The 19,214-nt window shown below is 43.2% G+C and overlaps 1 protein-coding gene across 1 annotated transcript; it reads left to right on the forward strand.

Moving 5' to 3' along the window:
* Positions 1-306: 306 nt before the first annotated feature.
* RSBN1 (round spermatid basic protein 1) lies at positions 307-19,143 on the forward strand (the record flags this gene model as incomplete). Its single annotated transcript, XM_082296211.1, has 7 exons — positions 307-658; positions 4,226-4,896; positions 10,986-11,123; positions 11,536-11,678; positions 12,539-12,706; positions 13,636-13,744; positions 14,310-19,143. 7 exons carry the CDS (start codon positions 307-309, stop codon positions 14,769-14,771), a joined length of 2,043 nt encoding a protein of 680 aa, XP_082152337.1. The 3' UTR covers positions 14,772-19,143.
* Between the last annotated feature and the right edge of the window lie 71 nt (positions 19,144-19,214).

A 19,214-nucleotide genomic window follows, 5' to 3' on the forward strand; every position in this document is an offset into this window, starting at 1 on the left:
CTCCAACAGCTCCACATCATCTCCCTGGCGGGAAAAGCCTCCGCAGCACCCCGCGGCCGGTGTTTAATGGACGAAGCACTTTAGAAAAGCGACAACGCCGTGAAAATAAAGCTTTTTACCCTTCCCCGCTGCCCGGCTCCCGCCTCCCTCAGCACCTTCCCACCCGCCCCCGCCCCTCACGTGACCCGCGCCGCGCGCACGCGCCCCCCGCTCCCGAACTACACGTCCCAGGGTGCCCCGCGGCGGCGCGTGCGCGGCGGCGCCCGGCGCTCGGGCCATTTAAATGTGTGTGAGGGAGCCCCTGAAATGGCCGCGCAGGTCGCCGCGGTGCCGCGGGCCCCGGAGGAGCCGCCGCCGCCCTCAGCGGACCGGCCCGCCCGGCCCCGCGGGCCCCGCCGCCGGCGGGCGGCACCCGGCGAGCCGCCGGCCGCTAAGCGGGCCCGGCCGAGCCAGCCGCTGCTGGCGGGGCCCGGCCCGGCGGAGCCGCTGCCCCCGCCCGCCCTCCCCGCCGCCGCGGGGCTGTTCACGTTCTCCCCGCTCAGCCTCCCGCCGCCCGGGGAGCGCCGACACCACCACCGGCACCACGCCGAGCCCACGGGCCACAAGGCGAGGCGCGGCAGCCCCGCGGACGGCGCGGCGGGGCGGCCCAGCCAGCGAGGTGAGCGGCGGGGGGAGCGCGGGGCCGGCGGGTGCCCCCGGCGGGCTCGGGCGGGCGGGCGGGAGCGGCGGCAGCGCCGCGCTGGGAGCCCCGGGCGCACCTGTGGAGGGGTGCGGGCGGCGGCAGCGCTGCGGGCTCGGCGGCCCTGGTCCGGCCGTGTCGTAGCGGGCACGGCGGTGCTGCCCCGGGGACGGAGCGCGGGGTGGCCGCGCTGCTCCTGCTGCTGTCAGAATCGCCCTCATCGCAGGTTCGACTGCAGGTGCTGTGGGAGTGAAGCTTTCTTCCCTCTATGCTTGCATTAACGTGTGAGGAGCTGCTGGTGGTTTTTTTTAATTTTATTTTCTTGGTTTTGATAAGTGCCCTGAGAAGGGTTCTCATGATTCCGTATTTCCAAGGTGGGTGTCAGAGGATGGTGCCAGATTCTTTTCAGGGGTGCCCAGCAACAGGACAAGGCGCAGTAGCCATGCACTAAAACACAAAAGTTCCTCCTCAACACGAAGAAGAATTTCTTTCAATGAAGGGTGTCCGAACACTGGAACAGGTGCCTAGGGAGGTCCTGGAGAATCCCTGTCTGAAGATATTCCAAACCCAAACTTGTGTCACCTGCTCCAGGAGACCCTGCCTTGGTAGGGGGGTTGCACTGGATGATCTCCAGAGGTCCCTTCCAACCCGAATTATTCTGTGTTTCCTTTAATTAGAAATGCCAAAATATCTCTGGATTTTGGTGTGCGCTGTGTGTGGTTTTGTTTATTTTTATTTTAACAGTACCGAGTGATTGTTTTGGTTCTGCTCAGAGATTTGTTATAGTAAAAAGCTTCTTGGAGAGAGCAACATAGATAAAAAATAACTGCAGAAGCTGCTGTAATTAAAAATACAATGTGGTGAATTATGCTTGAGGAGTGTATGGGCAGGTTTTGTGCCAAAGAAACCAAAGATGCACTTGCTTACAGAAGTCAAGTGTCTGTAGAGTAAACTCTAGATAAGACTGTCTTAAGGACAGACAAAACTATTACTAGGAGAGGCTTTTTTCCGCTGGTTAATGCTTCCACACCACTGTGCTTGAATAACGATTATAAAGGCTGCTGATTGATAAAACTGCAGAGGTTTACAGTGTTTATCAAGTAAACGTTTGGAGCAGTGTATCTTTGTAGATTGGAGTGTCACTGTGTCAGTTCTAACCCAGAATTAAATAAGGCCTCTTAATGAAGGCTTAAACAGCACAAAAATGAGCATCAAAATTCCAGATTTGCAAAGAAAAGCTGTTTGCTAATCTGAAGCTCTTCACTGCCTGTCCTCAGCTGTACGGGTAGTGCCTGTTGGGATGGGGCTGCATTTCTTGTCCTGACTATGGGTTTTTATTTTGATATATAATCTAATTAAATTACCTGTTACATTGACTGTACCATACTTATCTGTGGCCCCAGGTGACAGTGAACATCCCTACTGTTTTTGCTGTTTAATAGTGGTTCTGGTTCTGTTGTGGGATGTGTGATCATTTTAGAGTAGCTGAGTTATTGGCACTGCTGTCATTCTGCCTCACTGCTGAGCCCATCGTTTAGTGACCTGTCCACAGCTTTATTGTGTTTGAGGTGCTGGAGGCTTTCTGTTTATTTAAAGGAATAATTAAAACTATATTTCCTTCAAGATTGCCAGGCATTGCTATAATGTCACTGTTTAGCTGCACTGAATATAGCAGTTACTCACTGTAGTAGTGGGACTCTGCTGTGTTCAGTGCATCCAGCAGCAGCCAGGGCAGCTTTTATCCTGAAAACAGACAAGTGTTCACTAGAAGCTCCCAAATGCAAGGATTCCTCTGTCTGTTATTAGGATATGGCTTCAAACAGGAAGATACTCTGAATTAAAATGTGTGAGGTTTTAAAACTATACCTAAAATCAGATGTGCTTAAAATAAGAGACCTTCAACAACTAAATGTTCTTGGAAACGTGCATAGGGAAGTATTCCCAACAGCTCAGTGGTGGCATGAAATTCTTGTTTAGTTCCAGCTTGGGATCTCTGGTTCCACCAGGACAAATATCTGGTGTGTGAATTGCACGTTCACTCAGTGAGTAAAGCAGTGTCTGTACTTGAGAGCCCAGTGACTGAACAAACTCGTGCACTCCTCACATGCGAGTCTTGCAGAAAACCTCATTCCAAGATCCGTTTCAGCTGACTTCCCAAAACAAGTGATACCACCCTGCTTTTCCTGCTTTCCCTTGAATAGAAAGATCAGGGCTTTTGCTGTTTGTAAGGGCTGCAGCAGCACGGTGAAAACTTGTATTTCAGGTCCTAAGACTATTGTATGAAGTGAGGATTAAGCAATCGGCTCTTTCTTTGCTCCATGAGTAACTCTGTTCCTTACACCAGGCTGTTATGAAGGTCAACCCTCTCCAGTAATGAGCTCCGAGACCAAACCAGTAATGATCCAGTTAAACACTGGTTACATGAAAGAACCTGGAGCTGCCTGTATTTATCACTACACCCTTTCTCATAAAACAGTGTAACATGGTTTTTTTCTTTAAATTAAATGCTCTAAGAGAATAAAGAGGGAATAGCAATGTGCAGCCAAAGAAAGGAAATTTTATTAGGACAAAGCCCTATGCTGAGGGGAAACTGTAAAACTTTAGTTACTGCATCTTTGGTCAGGTGTTGCCTTCAGCAGCAGGTTGTTCTCATCCCCATGGCTATCCTGGTAACACAGCTCTTGGAGATTTATGGGCATTGTTGGATGAAATGGTTCTTTGATTCAGGCGCATTAAAATCTTGTCTTGGCAATTGAGTTTTTGACAGCTGGAGCATCAAGTTTTCTAATTACCTTTGTCTCTCATTAAATGTTATTTGAATTCGTTTTTATTCTTGAAAGAAGAACAACTTAAACGGTTCCATTTGGCTTGACAGAACTACTTCTTTACATTTTATTTCTCAGTCTTTTAGAGGCTGATTAACCTCAAAAACCCCCCAAACAACCGAAGCTGCCTCTTAATTTCCTTCTCTCCATTAACTGAATAGTTAACTGTAAGACTGAAGCTGTTGATGTGATGATTTGGGTCTTTAATTTTAAAAGATCAGTAGTCTTAAGTATTTTTACCTCTAAGTGTAGGTAAAGCTTGTACCTCTTCAGCTCAGCTGTGTTTTGCTTCTGTATCATGTGTTCAAAATCAGGGAAGTGTTCTGTAATGAAAGTCTTAAAGTTTAAATGTTACACATACTTGTTTATCCTCTTCCCCTGTATGGCACTGCCTTAAATGTCAGAAGTTACTAATGTACTTAATTATAGATGTTCTGAAATACAAACTCCCTTTAAAGGTATTCTAATAAATCTGTTAAAAATGGAAATATTTCTAAAATATTAAGCAAGAGTTTGGAAGTTTTCCTTAATTCAAGGCGTTATTTGTATAATTGTAGCTACCGTGACTTTTGACTTAATTATAAAACCAAAAATGCAGTGTTTTACAATTAGTCAGTCTCCCTGGGAATAGATCCCTTCAGCAAGTGAGAGGCCTGAATTCTTTTGGGGTGAATATGCTGCAACTGCAGAACTCTAATCTTCTCTTTATTGTTGCTGCCAGAAACTCCAGATGAAAATGGCAAAACCCAGCGAGCTGACAGTCTTATTATGAAGAAGATAAAGAAAAAAAAGAAAAAGAAACACCGGGAAGATGTGCGGGGAAAACGCCTGAAGATGTACAACAAAGAGGTGCAGACAGTGTGTGCTGGGCTCACTCGCATTGACAAGGAGACTCTGTCTCAAGGACAGTGTGACAACCTGGAAGTGAACAAGGAATCCTTCAGGTACCTGAAGGATGAGCAGCTGTGCAGGCTGAACTTGGGCATGCAGGAATATCGGATACCCCAGGGAGTACAAACCCCGTTTGTGACACACCAGGAGCACTCTGTCCGCAGCAGCTTCCTGAAGACTGGCACTAAATTCAGTAACTTCATTCACGAGGAACATCAGTCCAATGGAGGTGCCCTGGTCCTGCACGCTTACATGGATGAACTCTCATTTTTGTCTCCAGTGGAGATGGAGAGATTTGCAGAAGAGTTTCTTGCGTTGTCATTCAGTGAAAATGATAAAAATGCAGCTTACTATGCTTTAGCCATAGTGCACGGAGCAGCTGCTTATTTACCAGACTTCCTGGATTACTTTGCTTTTAACTTTCCAAACACTCCAGTGAAAATGGAAATTTTGGGCAAGAAGGACATTGAAACAACAACAATTTCAAATTTTCACTCTCAGGTAAGAACTGTTCAAAAGCATAAAAGTTGCACAATACCTAGATTTGATTAATCTCATTAACCCAGAGCAGGCATGATTTAAAATAGGCAAGTCACAAATTTATTTTCTAAGCAGATGAAAAAAGGTAGTGTTGGGACTTCACTACTCTGTTTATTCCTGTTTCTGCTTAAAGCTTTTCTGTGCTCCCTGGTAGCTGGTGAATCACACCTCAGACACTATCTGTGTCTGAGGAAAGATCTGCACTGATCATCTTTTTCTTCTAAACTTGGGAAAACACTGAGGTAGTGCAAGATAACAGCCAAGTCTGTGCCAAGAGTTGCATAGGCTGCAAATACTAACACTGCTTTTCAAGTCAATAGAGCTGGGGTTTGTTGGTTTTGGGGTCTTGCGGTTTTGATTTTTTTGCAATGATGTTACTTTTCATGTTTCAGTATATCTGATTCACAGCTTTTTTTTAATGTCTTAATTCCCTCAATACCTTGCGCTGTTTAAACTTCGTAACTTGAAGGTGGTTAGAGAATCTTTTTAATTGCCATGGAAAAGGAGTTTCATTTTATTTACTCCCTTGGTTTCCGTAGTAGGCTTAAGCTAATTTAGAAACTGTATCTCTGTGTAACTTAAATGGATGCAACAGTAAAAACTAAGTTAATTCCTAGATTCCCATATGAAAGTCCCTTGGATTTTAGTCTTGTAATCAAACTCAGAAGTATCTATACAACAAGATTACAGCTTGGATAAATTTCTTTTTGATGGAATAAAGCTTCTTTCTGTTTAGTCTGAGAATGGATCCAAACTGCTGATTACCTTTAAGGTCTTTACTCCAGACATTAATTACATTTACTAGTTTACTTGTTGGAAGGATAAATCTGAAACTGTGGTGGAGTGCACTTCAGTACTGTAAGAACACACCTTTAACAACAGATTTTGGAGTGTTAGTGCTTGTGGATGGGCTATTTGGATCTCTGCAGGGTTTGCCAAATGCTTATAAGCAAGATTTGCATTGGAAAAACAATTATTGCTTTACAGAAAGTTCCTGCATGGTCACTGTGGAGTCTTTGAATAGCATTAAATTAATAATTCTGACACTTGGCTTTTTGTTTGACGATGATTAGCTGCTGTAGCACTTATTTTAACCAGCTTCTGTTTCTTGGTTTAAGTAATTCTTTGTGCTGACAGAGCTGTGCCTGGGTGCAGAGTACCCCAAAACACAGTCTCTGAGCATATAAACCACTGCTGTGGGCAATAACACTTCTGCACAGCACACACCTGCATCCTGCAAATGTGAAATGTGTCCACAAGTCAGGCTTTAAATCTTCTGTATTAGTGATTTATCTGTGTTTTTTAGCGTCCTGATTGCGTTCTGGCTCGAGTACATGTGATGACCCCTGAAATGGCTAAACAGAGCCTCTGGAGTATTTAACAATTGCATTTTTTGTCGGTGAATGTCCTGTGAACACAAATACTGGCACTATAAATACACGTGAGGAATGTGTGGTAATAAATAAGAGGCTTTGCTGGGTTATAGTCTGCTGGTACTTCAATTAATTCTATTTTAAGTACTGTCTAAACTTGATTAAGATTGAGTCATGACATAAGGTTCAGTTGGTCTAAACCACTTCTCTAAACCCAGCTCCAGCATGACCTGGTTAATCCTCTCTGGCTGAAGTGTGTTAGTGCAGTTCTCCCTGAGCAAACAGAGCAGGGGAGCTGTCACAGGCAGCTGAAGCAGGGCTCTTCAGAGAATGCAGATGATGGCAAAGCTGAAGGAAACATTGAAATCAGTGGTGGTTTCACCCAAGTTTGGCAAACTAGCTTGTCTTGAAATGGAGAAGGCTGCAATGCCCTGCTCGAGGGCCTGGAGTGATGAACCTGACTCTTGTGCTGCTGTTCCTTGGCAGCCCTGATGAGGGAGGAACAGATTGGCCAAGCTTCACTTTTGACCCTTCTGTATGAGAATTGTACAGTACAGAAGTGCTTCATAGTTGTGCTTTTGTAGATTAAGCATGTTGTGCTGTTGTGTGCTCTACACTGATTATTTATAATTGAAAACACTCAGTTAAGTCACCTCCATTCTGAGTTCCTTCTCTGTGCGTGAGTTTTTGCTGCACTGACCTGTGCCAAGGGGATTTGGAGCACTAGGGAGTCTTGAATCCTGGAGATCCAGTGTCAAGAAATCAAAACTTGATCTGTAAACTGCAAGTTAATGTGACCTTTGGCTTGCATGACAGTCAGCTATTTTGTGTTTTCAGAGAAACTGAATTATAGTATTCAAAACAAGGACTTCAATCTGAAAGACTTGGTAAAAGTCTAGTGATAATTAACTGCCTTGCAAGGTGAATTCCTTTGTTCTCAGGGCAGTGAGTTTATAGCAAAGCACTCCAATGTGTATTTGTTACATAAATGTTTGGTTTCAGTATCTTAAAATAATTAAGTTTCAGTTTCCTCTGGATTTTTTGCTTGCATTGGCTCTCTTTGGTTCTAATACTTCAGTGCTGGAGCTCAGCTTTAGTTTGGAGCTGTTCACTTGGGCTGAGAGCTTTCAAGACTCAAATCACTGAGCAGTAATTTATAAGCTTTCCTCACATAAGGGCACACTTTAATTTGAAAGCTCTTAGCTGTGCAGCTAGAATGAACTCTTATTTTCCTTATCATTTGTTTCAGTACAACTGCTTCTAGTTCCACTCAGTGAATGGGAATATATTTAGAGTTAAAAAAACCACTTCTGCTTTTTTTCCCAACTGATCAACTGCCTGATGAATTCTCTCTCTGATCCAAAGAACAGTTAGACTCACAGAGGGTGTGTGGGGGTTCTGGGAAGAGGCCAGGAAAGAGAATTGGGGAAGTAGGTTTTGCATAAGCTGCTGTTCCTTCTGGGAGAAGCAGCCAACAGATGATAACTGGGTAAGTTTTCTTACTCCTGCTGTTCTGAACAGGTTACCCTATCCCTGAGAGCTTTGGTTAATGAACCACATCAGAGTTTGGTTGTCTGCTCCATGTGAACTTCTCTGATTCTGGAAAAAAAATTCTTTTTTTAGCAGTAGCTACCAAAGTATGAAATGGAGAAGTTGTGCATCTGTACTGTAAACTTCATTTGGTTTGTCACTGAAGCCATATAAACAATGCCCAATGGTCCTGCACTATGTCAGATTTTAGTCAAACATGTCACCCTTGCTGTGCTGGCATGTCACTGCCTTGTCCTTCGCTAGTAACCAGCCTTGTGCTTTTGCTTTCTTCCTTGTAGCCAAGTGTTTGTGTGGTTTGGTTTTATAGCTGACTTGGCATGCTGAAATATTGTTGCTGTCAACTGATTCATGCTTCTCTTGCAACTGGAGAGAAACTTCTGAGACTTAACCTCATTTGTCTCCAGCTGATGCCTCATCTGTGTGTCCTCTTCTCACCCTGTGCTGCTCACTTAACCCGTGGTGAGGCTGGGGCTGTGGTGGCTCAGGAACATGCAAATAAACACCAGCTCTGTGCCTCTGACAGGAAACACTGCCTCTGTCTGCTTCTGTTCTCACCCAAGTGTGGGAAACACTGATAGGCACATGGTGCAGCTGAGAGAAAATGTCTCCATGAGCACTCAGGAGCTAATTTTAACCATGCCCGTAACTCAGTGTCAGTGTGGGGTGTGTGGAGTGGGGGATGCACATGGCAGTGATGGCTGTGTGGCATTTGAAAGGGCACAGGCTGCCTGAGTGGCCTTACTGACTCCATTGTCCTTTTGCAGCAGTAAAAACAGTGGCAGTTAGTGCTCATGATCCACTGCTGCTTTTAAAGAAGCACAGGGAACAAATTATAGCAAGGGAGGGGCTGTGGTAATAAGTTACTGACTTCTGGCAGCCGTGTGAACTGGAGTGACCCTAGCTAAATTCCTAAACAAGAGTTGAACTTTAAACAAAAATAGAAAACACTGAGAGAGGTCCTAATGGATATAATGAAGGGACTTCAGCTATTTCATCATCTCAGCTTTCTTCCCTGCAATGAGAGGTGCACACAGGTGGCTGTGGAGTGAATAGGGCTGGGAAGAGGGAATCTGGAGCACTTGGTGAATGAAAGGCTAAAGCAGTTTTCAGTGCAGCAAGCAGGGTGCTTACTCATGGGACACTAGATCACCCAGCTGTAAAGAGAGGGCAAGATGCCTGTTCTTTTAGATGTTCATTACATCATATTCTTGAGACCACTGGCCTAACCAGTGGTGTTGGTGTTTGCTGCTCAGAAGGAATTAAGAATAAGAGAGAAGCTGTGAAGATGTTTTTTTTTATGGCATATTAAGCTAGTAGACTACATCCCCTGTGATTGAGGTGCTTGAGATGAATACTACAGCCTGCTGGGGATTGCTATGAGTTGGTGTGTGTTTTCAGTGTAAACATGTCCTGGGTTTAATTCTCAAGTGTGTATATTCCTTTTATTTCTATTAAAAACTAGCAAAGCGTTGAAATCCAATATTTCCCTAAAGTACTTCTACTGTTTCCTTTATAACTCCTGAGTTCTTGTCTATTTTTTCATTGTTCCAGTGCATTAAAAAAAAACCCCAAAGTTGAAGTTTCTCATTTTTCATTTCCTTTGAAAACATTACAAAGAAAAACTGCATATGGAGTTATAATTCATTTTAACTCATGACAAACACCTGTAAAATGCTAGTGACTCTCACCAGGTGGTTTCAATAGCATAGAACTCATCTGGAAGTAGTCTGTCTCCACTTACATAAATAGTGCCAGGCAGTTAAACTTCATTGGATAAGGACCAGAGCGCTTCAGTCCTTGGTTTTGCTGTAGGTGCACAGATCTAAAATATTGCTGCAGCATTCCAGTGCTCCTGCTCTGAACTGCATTCAGCAAATAGAGTGAGCTAAACTCCTGTAATTAAAGAAGTGAAATATCTATGACTGCTGGTGGAGGATAAAATTGCAGCAGTAACTATTCTTCCTTTATTAGTCTCTCCTAATTTACCTTTAACAACTGCATGGAGTAGTCTAATGACATCTGGTTTGTTGACTAAACATGCAAAACTGAAACTAAACTTAAAGCTAAGCTGCTGCATCCACATATCTATAAGTGGAGTTATAAAAGGCATTACACTTTGTGAATATGACTGTTAAACTGCAAATTTACTGGTAATTGTCTGTACTGTCCCAGCACTCAGCCATGGAGAACAGCTGTAGTTTTTCACCCCTAGAACACACACTGAAGGGTGATGGAAGGCTGGGGCTCAGACACAACTGAGTGTGCAGAACAGACTAATTATGGCAGAACTTGTGGTCTGTAGCATCAGTTAGTGGTATCTACATAGAACCTCCTCTGTGGCCATATGGCATGTTCCAGCTGCAGTCCATAGGATGAGGCTACAGAACACTGGAGTCTTGCCAGTGCCTCTCCTCTGGGAACAGGAAATCAGCAAGAAAAGTTTCCAGATGACCCTGGAAAATGGGACAGTCTGTGTTCTAGAGGATGTCCATGAGCTGTGACATTAAAGTATTTCTGGCCCCAGCACTGACAGGAGGTTCTACTGCAAATGGTTATCCTAAAATTCTTCTCCATGAGCACTGGCTTTCCAGCTAAACCTCTCCTTTCCTCTGCTTTTTGTCCAATTTTGTGTCTACTATAACAACATCACTAGAACCACTGCATGAAGGACACTGAGGTTTTTCACTGCCGTCTCAGGGGAAGGACCTCAGGGACAGGACTGAAATGAGGCATGTGCATATCCCAGGAGCATCCGGTCTGAAATGTAGAAGCAACAGTGTTCTGCACGAACCAGCAGAGAGTTGAAGCTTGCTGGTGAAAGACTGAGTCACAATGAAACCTTGCGTGGTTGTTTTCTCAAGTCAGCCTGGAAGTGTTGAATTGTTCCTGAATTAGTTAAATATTCACTTGCTGTTTTTCAAACTTCAGAAGGATTTCCTGTCAGGAGTACAGGCAGGAGTCCTTTCTTTCTCTTCTGTTCTAAACAGTCCCTGTGCATATTCCCAAAGGCACATCTACTGAAATAGATGTAGATGAGTGCAAGATTAATCCCAGCCGTGTTAGATCAGTCAGTTTTATCCTCCTGTAACAGAACTAAAGCTGTGGTGGTGGTGTGTCTCCTGTCAGGTCAATCGGACGTACTGCTGTGGCACCTACAGAGCAGGACCCATGCGCCAGATCAGCCTGGTTGGAGCAGTGGATGAAGAAGTTGGGGACTACTTCCCAGAATTCCTGGATATGTTGGAAGAATCTCCATTTCTTAGAGTAAGCAGTAACTTGTGGTGTGTTCAGAGCACTGTAGATATTTAAGCAATTGTTAGGTTTCCAAGTGATTAGAAACTGTTAGGTATTTTCTTTATTGATGTGCTCATTTGGGCTACTGAGGTTCATTCTTTCCTGTGTCCAATTGAAAGGCATGGAATTAGGTGGCTGATTTAAAAAAATCAAATTTATTATATATACATGTACTACATGTGCCTCTACTTCCCTAAAGACTATGCTTGATAAAATTAGCTTGGAATATCTTTTACCTCTCAAACTTACTTCGTTTCTATGCAATTCTTTTGACAGCAGATTTGAACCAGTTTTACCAAAGGCATCATTTAATTTTTCTATTTCACCCAGTGTTTTGTGTTATGTGTGTTTTGTGGGTTGTTTTGTTCCTATTTTCTTTTAGATGACTTTGCCCTGGGGGACTCTTTCCAGTCTCAGACTGCAGTGCAGGTCCCAGAGTGATGATGGGCCCATCATGTGGGTGAGGCCGGGAGAGCAGATGATCCCCACAGCTGATATGCCAAAATCGCCCTTCAAACGGCGCCGGTAAGGTTTGGGTTTCCTTTTGTACTCGAGGTAAAACATTGCAGTTAAGTCTGTGTCAGATTTGAGAACAAAAGCAAAGTATTTGATGTGTAATTGGCTCTGCAGAGGACTAATTCAGATTTAAGTTTCGCTTTCACTTCTGTTTCAAAGTGGCTCAGCCGATAAAGCTAATGTTACCTGTGATGGTTATTTTATTTCACTACTCAGTATCTTTCAGTACTTCTCACATATCCTAGATCAGTGCTTTAAGATTAAAACCTCTTGTTATTATCCTTCAGGAGACTTAATTAATCTTATTTCTGTGGCAAGAACCAATTTGGTGGTGAGGGCAGGTGGATGCTGTAAAACAGCAGAGATCCTTTTACTGCTCGTGCTGCATTCTAATGTTGGTACTAAAGCATTTGTAACACTGCCTGTCTGCTCAGGAATTATTGTGTATTCTTGCTTTCTGTCTCTGAAAGAGTGCTCTAAGACAAATTTCAGGAGATTTGGAAGCATATTTTAATTGCTGTTTCAAGAAGAATTTTTGGACATATTCCTAAATAACTGAAGCTCAGGTTCTGTAAGATAGCTCTGTTTTACATACCAATACATTATTGGAGGAAGTCTTTCAGCACAAGTACTAAACCACAAAAAGTATGTGATTTGATTTGTTTTGTAAAGTTTGATCTCATAACGTGACTTGTACTTTGCTGGTTTTGTTTCAGTCTTTCACCGAACAAACACCTAGAAAAAATCAGAGGGAAGTGCTTTATTCCTCTGAAGCCTGTAGCACCCAGCATTTTAAGATTATTTCAATACAACTGCTTCTTTTTGAGCAGTCTGGGACATTTTTAGTGTGTGATTTTATCCCGTTGCAGGTCCATGAACGAGATCAAGAACCTGCAGTACCTACCTCGGACCAGCGAGCCCCGAGAGGTCCTGTTCGAGGACAGGACGAGAGCTCACGCTGACCACGTGGGGCAGGGCTTTGACTGGCAGAGCACAGCTGCTGTCGGGGTGCTCAAGGCTGTGCAGTTTGGAGAATGGTAAGTGCTGCTGGAATGCAGCTATTCTTCTTTTTTTTATTTTTTTTTTATTTTTTTTTATTTTTATTTTTTATGAATTCGTTGGAAAACAAACCTAATCAGAAATGGTTTAAACCCTATCAAGAGATAAAAGTTGCCCAGAGCTGGAAACTTCAAGTTATATACCTGCTATTTTTCCCTCTTGAGGCAGTAAAAAATTTGTAACAGCAGCTTGCAGAATGTTTTAGTGATACACAAAAGCCTTAAACCTGGACCATCATCTTTGATTATTCTTTTCCTGAGCAGGTATATTAATTCTAGCTTTTGTAACAGTAGTCTGAGAGCTCAGTGTAATTAATTTCACAGCTGCAGTGCCTTCTCAGGTCATGTACCCAGGATATTGCTGTTGACCTTGCAGAGAAACTAGACTTGCATCATTGTAATAGCTAGAAATTACAGGAGAAATTGGATAGCATCATTAGCAATATCATAAGAATGAAAATGCCAGGATTTCCTTCACTCTGGTTCACAGCTGTTGAATAAAACTCCTCACTGCTTCAACTTCAGTGTTACTTTGTAATTTTACATTTTTCCCTTAATGTGGAATTATTCTGTCCAATTATAGAATGGAGGAATTGAGGCAAATTGTGGTTCCTAGAACACAGAGAACTTTGATAGTGGCAGTTTGAACCTGGTTCTCAGGCATTTCAGTATGTCCATGAAAACATCACTGCTGTTGTGAATGCAGCAAAAACGGAGAAAGAAAAAAGAGAAATCTATGAATTATTCCTCTTTTTCAAAATACTACACTATTGAGACGTATTGAGACATTGTGCACAGTGTAACACTGAAGTAGGTCATTGGTTCAATGAAGCTTTCTGCTGGGAAGAGCTGTAATGCTCTGTGGTTCAAATACTTCAAAAATTCTTGGAATTCTCATCTTTTTCTAGGAGTGACCAGCCTCGTATAACCAAAGATGTGGTTTGTTTTCATGCTGAAGACTTCACTGATGTTGTGCAGAGACTTCAGCTGGACCTGCATGAACCTCCAGTGTCACAGGTATTAAATGTGCCCTCGTGACAGCTCATTCCTGGTGTTTTGGGAGTAGTTTCTGACAGATCCCAGCTTTTCCCTAAAGGCAGCCCTTTTCTATCCCCAGTGGCCCTCAGTTCTCAGCTCTCTGGGGCAATTTCCTTGTATTTCAGCATAAATAGTTCAGTTGGAAGGGACCTTTTTCTTTTTCTTTCCCTTTCCCCCGGGTTCATGCTGTGAGTCACAGGGTGTGCTGTAGAAACAATCCGTTGATTAAGTCATGTGTGCCTGTTCCTGCTTTTTCCAATATCTGATGTGGAGGCATCTAAACTCAGTCCTGTCAGCTCAAACAATGCAGCCCATGTCACCACTTGTTGTTTTTAACCATAATTGTAGAAACCTCTTCATTCTCCTCTCTCAAGATGTGCACATCAGAGAAATTGTGTTTCAGAAGTCTAGTTCTCATTTAAATTTGAAGTTTTACCCATGAAATGGAAACATTCTGATTTAGACATGAATTAACTTGAAAACAGGAGGATGCTGAATTGTTTGAAGAGTTTACCACTAACTTTCCCATCTCTCCTTCTCCCAGTGTGTTCAATGGGTGGACGAAGCCAAACTAAACCAAATGAGACGGGAAGGCATTCGCTATGCTAGGATTCAGTTGTGTGACAATGACATCTACTTCATCCCTAGAAATGTCATTCATCAGTTCAAAACAGTGTCAGCAGTCTGCAGCTTAGCCTGGCACATCAGACTCAAACAGTATCACCCCGTGGGGGAGACTTCTCCAAAAGCAGAAAGCAATTCAAGCCTGAACAGTAATGTTCCTGGAAACACAGAGGCAGAAGGTGAACCCCAAGGTGTGAGTGTAAAAATAGAGTCTGAAGAACCAGGTACAGAAATTCAGCTTACCCCAGGGGTGCTCTCCTCCTCTGTTTCTTCAATATCAGGACTTGTGCAACCAGATCAGGTGGCCCAGCCCCTTCCAGGTTTTAAAATAGAGTCTGATCAGCAACACAATCCACAGGATCATGCAGGCTCTTCTGTGTGATATGTATATAATCAAACATTTTTTAAACAACTTTTTAAAATTTTGATGTGAAGTTATAGTTTTATAACTGGCTTATGTTTTATTGGAGAAATCTTGCCTATAATTCTATAAAGAAAGGTGACATTCCAAAATGTCAAGCATATCTTTTTTACACAGATTATGCAAAATTCAAGTTGTATTTTAACCCCTTAGTACAACCTGTAACAGTGGTCTACCACTTCTTTCTGTTTAAGTAAAGAGATGTTGAATATCTTCTCAAAGTCAGATTGAAATTCCTCCAGGAACACAAAATGATTGAACTCCATTGGTCAGTGTTATATCCCTACTTTTACTTTCTCTCTAATCTTCACCAGAAAGTGATGCTTTTGTAGAAGACCTGCAAAGTGACTTCCCCATCTCATTTTAATTGCTTAAAAAAGTAAAAAAAAAAAAAAAAAAAAGAAAAAAAATAGAGAAAGCACAGCACTTTTGATGATTTGTGGAATTTTTGGTATGTCTGTTCTCGACATGTTGGTTTATATACAAGCTATAGAAATTGATGTTTCTTACAATTCCTACAAGGGTGACCTGTAAAAAGAACTGAAGCAAGTGTCTGATTCCTGTTGAAATGCAATGACTTACTGACCTAACACTTCTCATAGCACTGCTTATGTTGTTTGGTGTGAGGGTTTTTGCTTCCAAAATACATCTTCCCTGAACGTGATAAATGCTAGTGTCAAAATTAGAGAACCTCTTGGTAGTCTTGTGGAGGAAACTGCTATCTTTGAGCACTTTAAGGCTTTAAAATACTTAACCAACTTGGCAGCTTGTTTTGATCGGGTCGTAACGTGTCCAATGGATCCACACTTTCCCTTGTACTGATGCACTTAATAGAATAAGCATTGAGCTGATACCTGACTTCCTAGAATAAGGACAGCCTTACTGTGTAAGTTCTGTATTAGTATTTCACAATAAAAAGTATTTTGGCATTGGACTGCTTTTTCCATGTGTAGCTCCTGGGTGCCCAGTTACTGTGGAAAAATCAGCAGCACGTGCTCAATGTGTAGAGTGTCAGCTATCAACAGTTTTTAAACAATCTTTCAATATTTCTGGATGTTAATGTGTAATCTGTATTTGACTTTCACTCACCCCATTTATTACTGCCCTTTTCAGTCATCAAAAGGAAAAGTCCCTTTTCCCTCTCCCTCTCCCCTCCCCACATTTAGAGTACAAGTTGGGGTTTGGTGCAACTTAAGCTGTCTCCAGATAACTTTATTTGTTCTAATCCTCACTGGGGTAGGAAAGATTTGAAACACTATGTTAGACTAGACAAAAGCAAAGATGCTGTGTTAGTTCTGGATGCATCTTTTTAATATCAATTATTACTCTTCTCTTTATAAGGGTCTCTAAAATATGTTACTCTATTATAAATCTTACTTTGTGCAATATTGTTTGTGTAGGCTTTTATATACATATTAGCACCTCAGTGTAGAGGTCACTATTTTAAACTGATAGAGAAATAATCCTCAGAAGATACTGCAGTGATTAGTTAGAACCTGTATTACTCCTTATGTGTATGTATGTATTGTCTTCGGTACAAAAATGAGGACTAGGAAATATTTCAATTTAAAACTAATTTACAGATTGAAGTGGTAGTGACTCGTTTAGTAATCTGTGTAAATAAGGTGTTAGAATGGAAAGCTTTTATGATGAGAAGTAATGTGATTCATGCAGGGGTGTAATTTAATCTTAGCAGAAATTCTAGATGACTCAGCGCGGCTCAGAAATGAGCCGTCAGTTCTCTGGTGGGTTTTTTCCACTTTTTATGTTGAGAGGAATTTCATAGCTTTAAGGGTTGTGCAAAGTAAAATTCCTCACAGGCAATAGTGGTTTCAGTTCATCCTTCACATTGAAAGATTTCCCAGGGTGTTCTTTCCTTTTGACCAAGTCTGCGAGTCTTCCAAGTGCCCGTTGCGCGCCTCTCCCGTGCTGCTCCCTGGCCCTGGCAGTGCAGGGCCATCCCCGAGGTGGCCCTTCCTTCCCTGGTGGCCAGCACTGATCACTCAGGAACTGACACACCTGCAGAGGCCACAGTGAGCCTGCAAGCTGAACTGCAAAGGCAGAATAAACAGAGTAAGAGCCCCCATGCACCAACCTGTCTGTTTCTTGGGAAAATTGAAATGGAATGAAGAGGCAATCCATTTGGAAGTCCTCTGTAAATTCTAATAGCACGTTTTCAAATGGATGAAGGAAGACTAGGGTGGTTTGTGCTACTTTCCAAGCTGTAGCTTTAGTGAAATCTGTGACAACAGCCTGAAATACCTAGAAAATGCTCTGACTTCTCTTGGATGGAGGGACATGACCAATAGCATCATGCTCTTTATGCTCTGCTCAGTTACTAACTTAAAACCTAATGCCAGATTTAAATGCACATAAATAAAGATATCTTTGAATGACCTGAATGTTGCTGATGCTATTCTAGTTTGGAAGACTGAGGGAGAGAGGAACAAACTGTTTGAGAATCTCTAACTAAATCCATGCTCAGCTTTGCTGTGCTTTAACCAAGCTGGCAGACTTTCAAGTTCCACCTCAACTCTGGATGTAAAGTGTGAGGGGGATTGCTTGGGAAGCTGCTCACTGTTCAGCCATTGCTTCAGTTGCCCAGAACAAAGCCTTGATGGGCAGATGCAAATGTTTTCCAGACCAAGACCTGTAGAACACTGATTTTTTACGAGCTAGAGCCATTTAGAGAGGAAGTAATGAGTTCAAGCCACTTAGTGTTTGAGCAGAACAAATCAAGTAAATATTTCTGAATATCTCATGTTAAATAGCTGCTATTTTAATTTCTCTAAGAATTCATAAAGCAGGCTCCTTAATGAGGTAATCAAGCTTTGGCACATTTGACAGCTTGTTCTAAGGCTGAGAAAGTTGGGGCTGTTCAGTGTGGACACCTCACAGCTCCTTCCAGGATCTGCAGGGGCTACAGGGAAGCTGGAGAGGGGCTGTTCATCAGGAACTCAAGTGACAGCACAAGGGGGAATGGGTACAAATCAAAAGAGAAGAAATTTAGGTTAGAGATTAGGAAGAAATTTGATGGGTTTTGAGGATCTGGTTGCCCAGGGAGGTTGTGGATGCCCCAACCCTGGAATTTTATAAAGCCAGGTTGAGCAACCTGGCCCAGTGAGAGGTGTCCCTGCACATGGCAGGGAGTTGGGACTGGATGATTTTTAAGGTCCATTCCAACACCTTAACATTCTGTTATTCTCAGAAAAAGCAGATAGGTACAGAACAGGTCCTAAATATGAACGTGCTGGTCAGTTACTGTAAATCCTCAGTTCTCCATTTATGAGGATCTGGTCTGTGATGTCAGGTAGAAAATACTCCTGCTTTAATGCTGGAGACAGCTGTCACTGGCCAAGTGCTCTGTCCGTGGAGGGATCAGCTGTGAAACACAGAACTGAGGCTTAGGCTCTACTTTAAATCAAGTGCTGGTGACTAAAACAAAGCTTATCCCAGGGATAAAGGCAAGTGGCTCAGCTGTGCTAGAAATGGACTAGCAAAGGCAGTGTAAAGCTGAAATACCAGTTGGCTTTGGTTTCCTCTCTCCTCTAGACAAACTCCAAGCCACTTTGTGCAGGTACCTGCCACGTTCCCTTCCAGGAAAGGGGGGACACCCACGCGGTGTTCCCAGGGGATTCATGAGGAACGCTTTCCACAGGGGCTCTGCTGTGCTCTGCCAGGTTTCCTGCGTGTTACAGTTCAGTTCCCCCGGACAAGGCAAATTGTCAGAGCTTTCCCCACGTTCTTCATGGGACGTGACGCCCTCCAATTTGGGGTGTTCATCACCTGAGTGATGAACTCTGGAATTGTAGTTCCCGAGGAGTGCTGAGCCTTGGCAGGCCTGTGCTGGCTGAGGGGGTGGGAGAGGAGTGGAGGGGTCATTTCCTCTCCCCCAGAACCTGTTCTGTACCTTCCTGCGGGGTCTGAGCAGTGTCCAGGGCACCCCTAGCATTCAGACAAACACCCACTTTCTCCTGATTTCTCTGTACAACATGTAAAGATACCGACTCCTGTATTGCTGTTTCGTGATTTAATTTGATTTGATTGGCAGCTACGATTATTTTTCTGTGGTTTTAATTTATCTAAGGTCTCTGCCTCCAGAGGACGTGTACAATTGCCTGGACGACTGTTTGCTTTGTGCGGCCTTAGTGTATTTATTGACATTCGCGCGTGTGCGGGGGCGGCCCCGCGCCCCCCCGCGCTGTCGGTAGCTGACTGTACACCAGTGTCAAACTGTTAAGCTATTTCTTTGTAAAATAGTCCTGCGGAATGCATAGAATTTTTTTCCTGTAAAGTATTTTTTTAATAAACAAAAGTCTGATTTTGTCCTTTACCCGCCTGGGTGCTTCTTTCCGCTGGGGTGGGGGGTGGCGCTCGGCGCTCGGCTGGCGCTGCCTGGGGTGG

This window comes from Coloeus monedula (assembly GCF_965178545.1).
Source record: "Coloeus monedula genome assembly, chromosome: 23".
In the NCBI taxonomy this organism is placed as follows: Eukaryota; Metazoa; Chordata; class Aves; order Passeriformes; family Corvidae; genus Coloeus; species Coloeus monedula.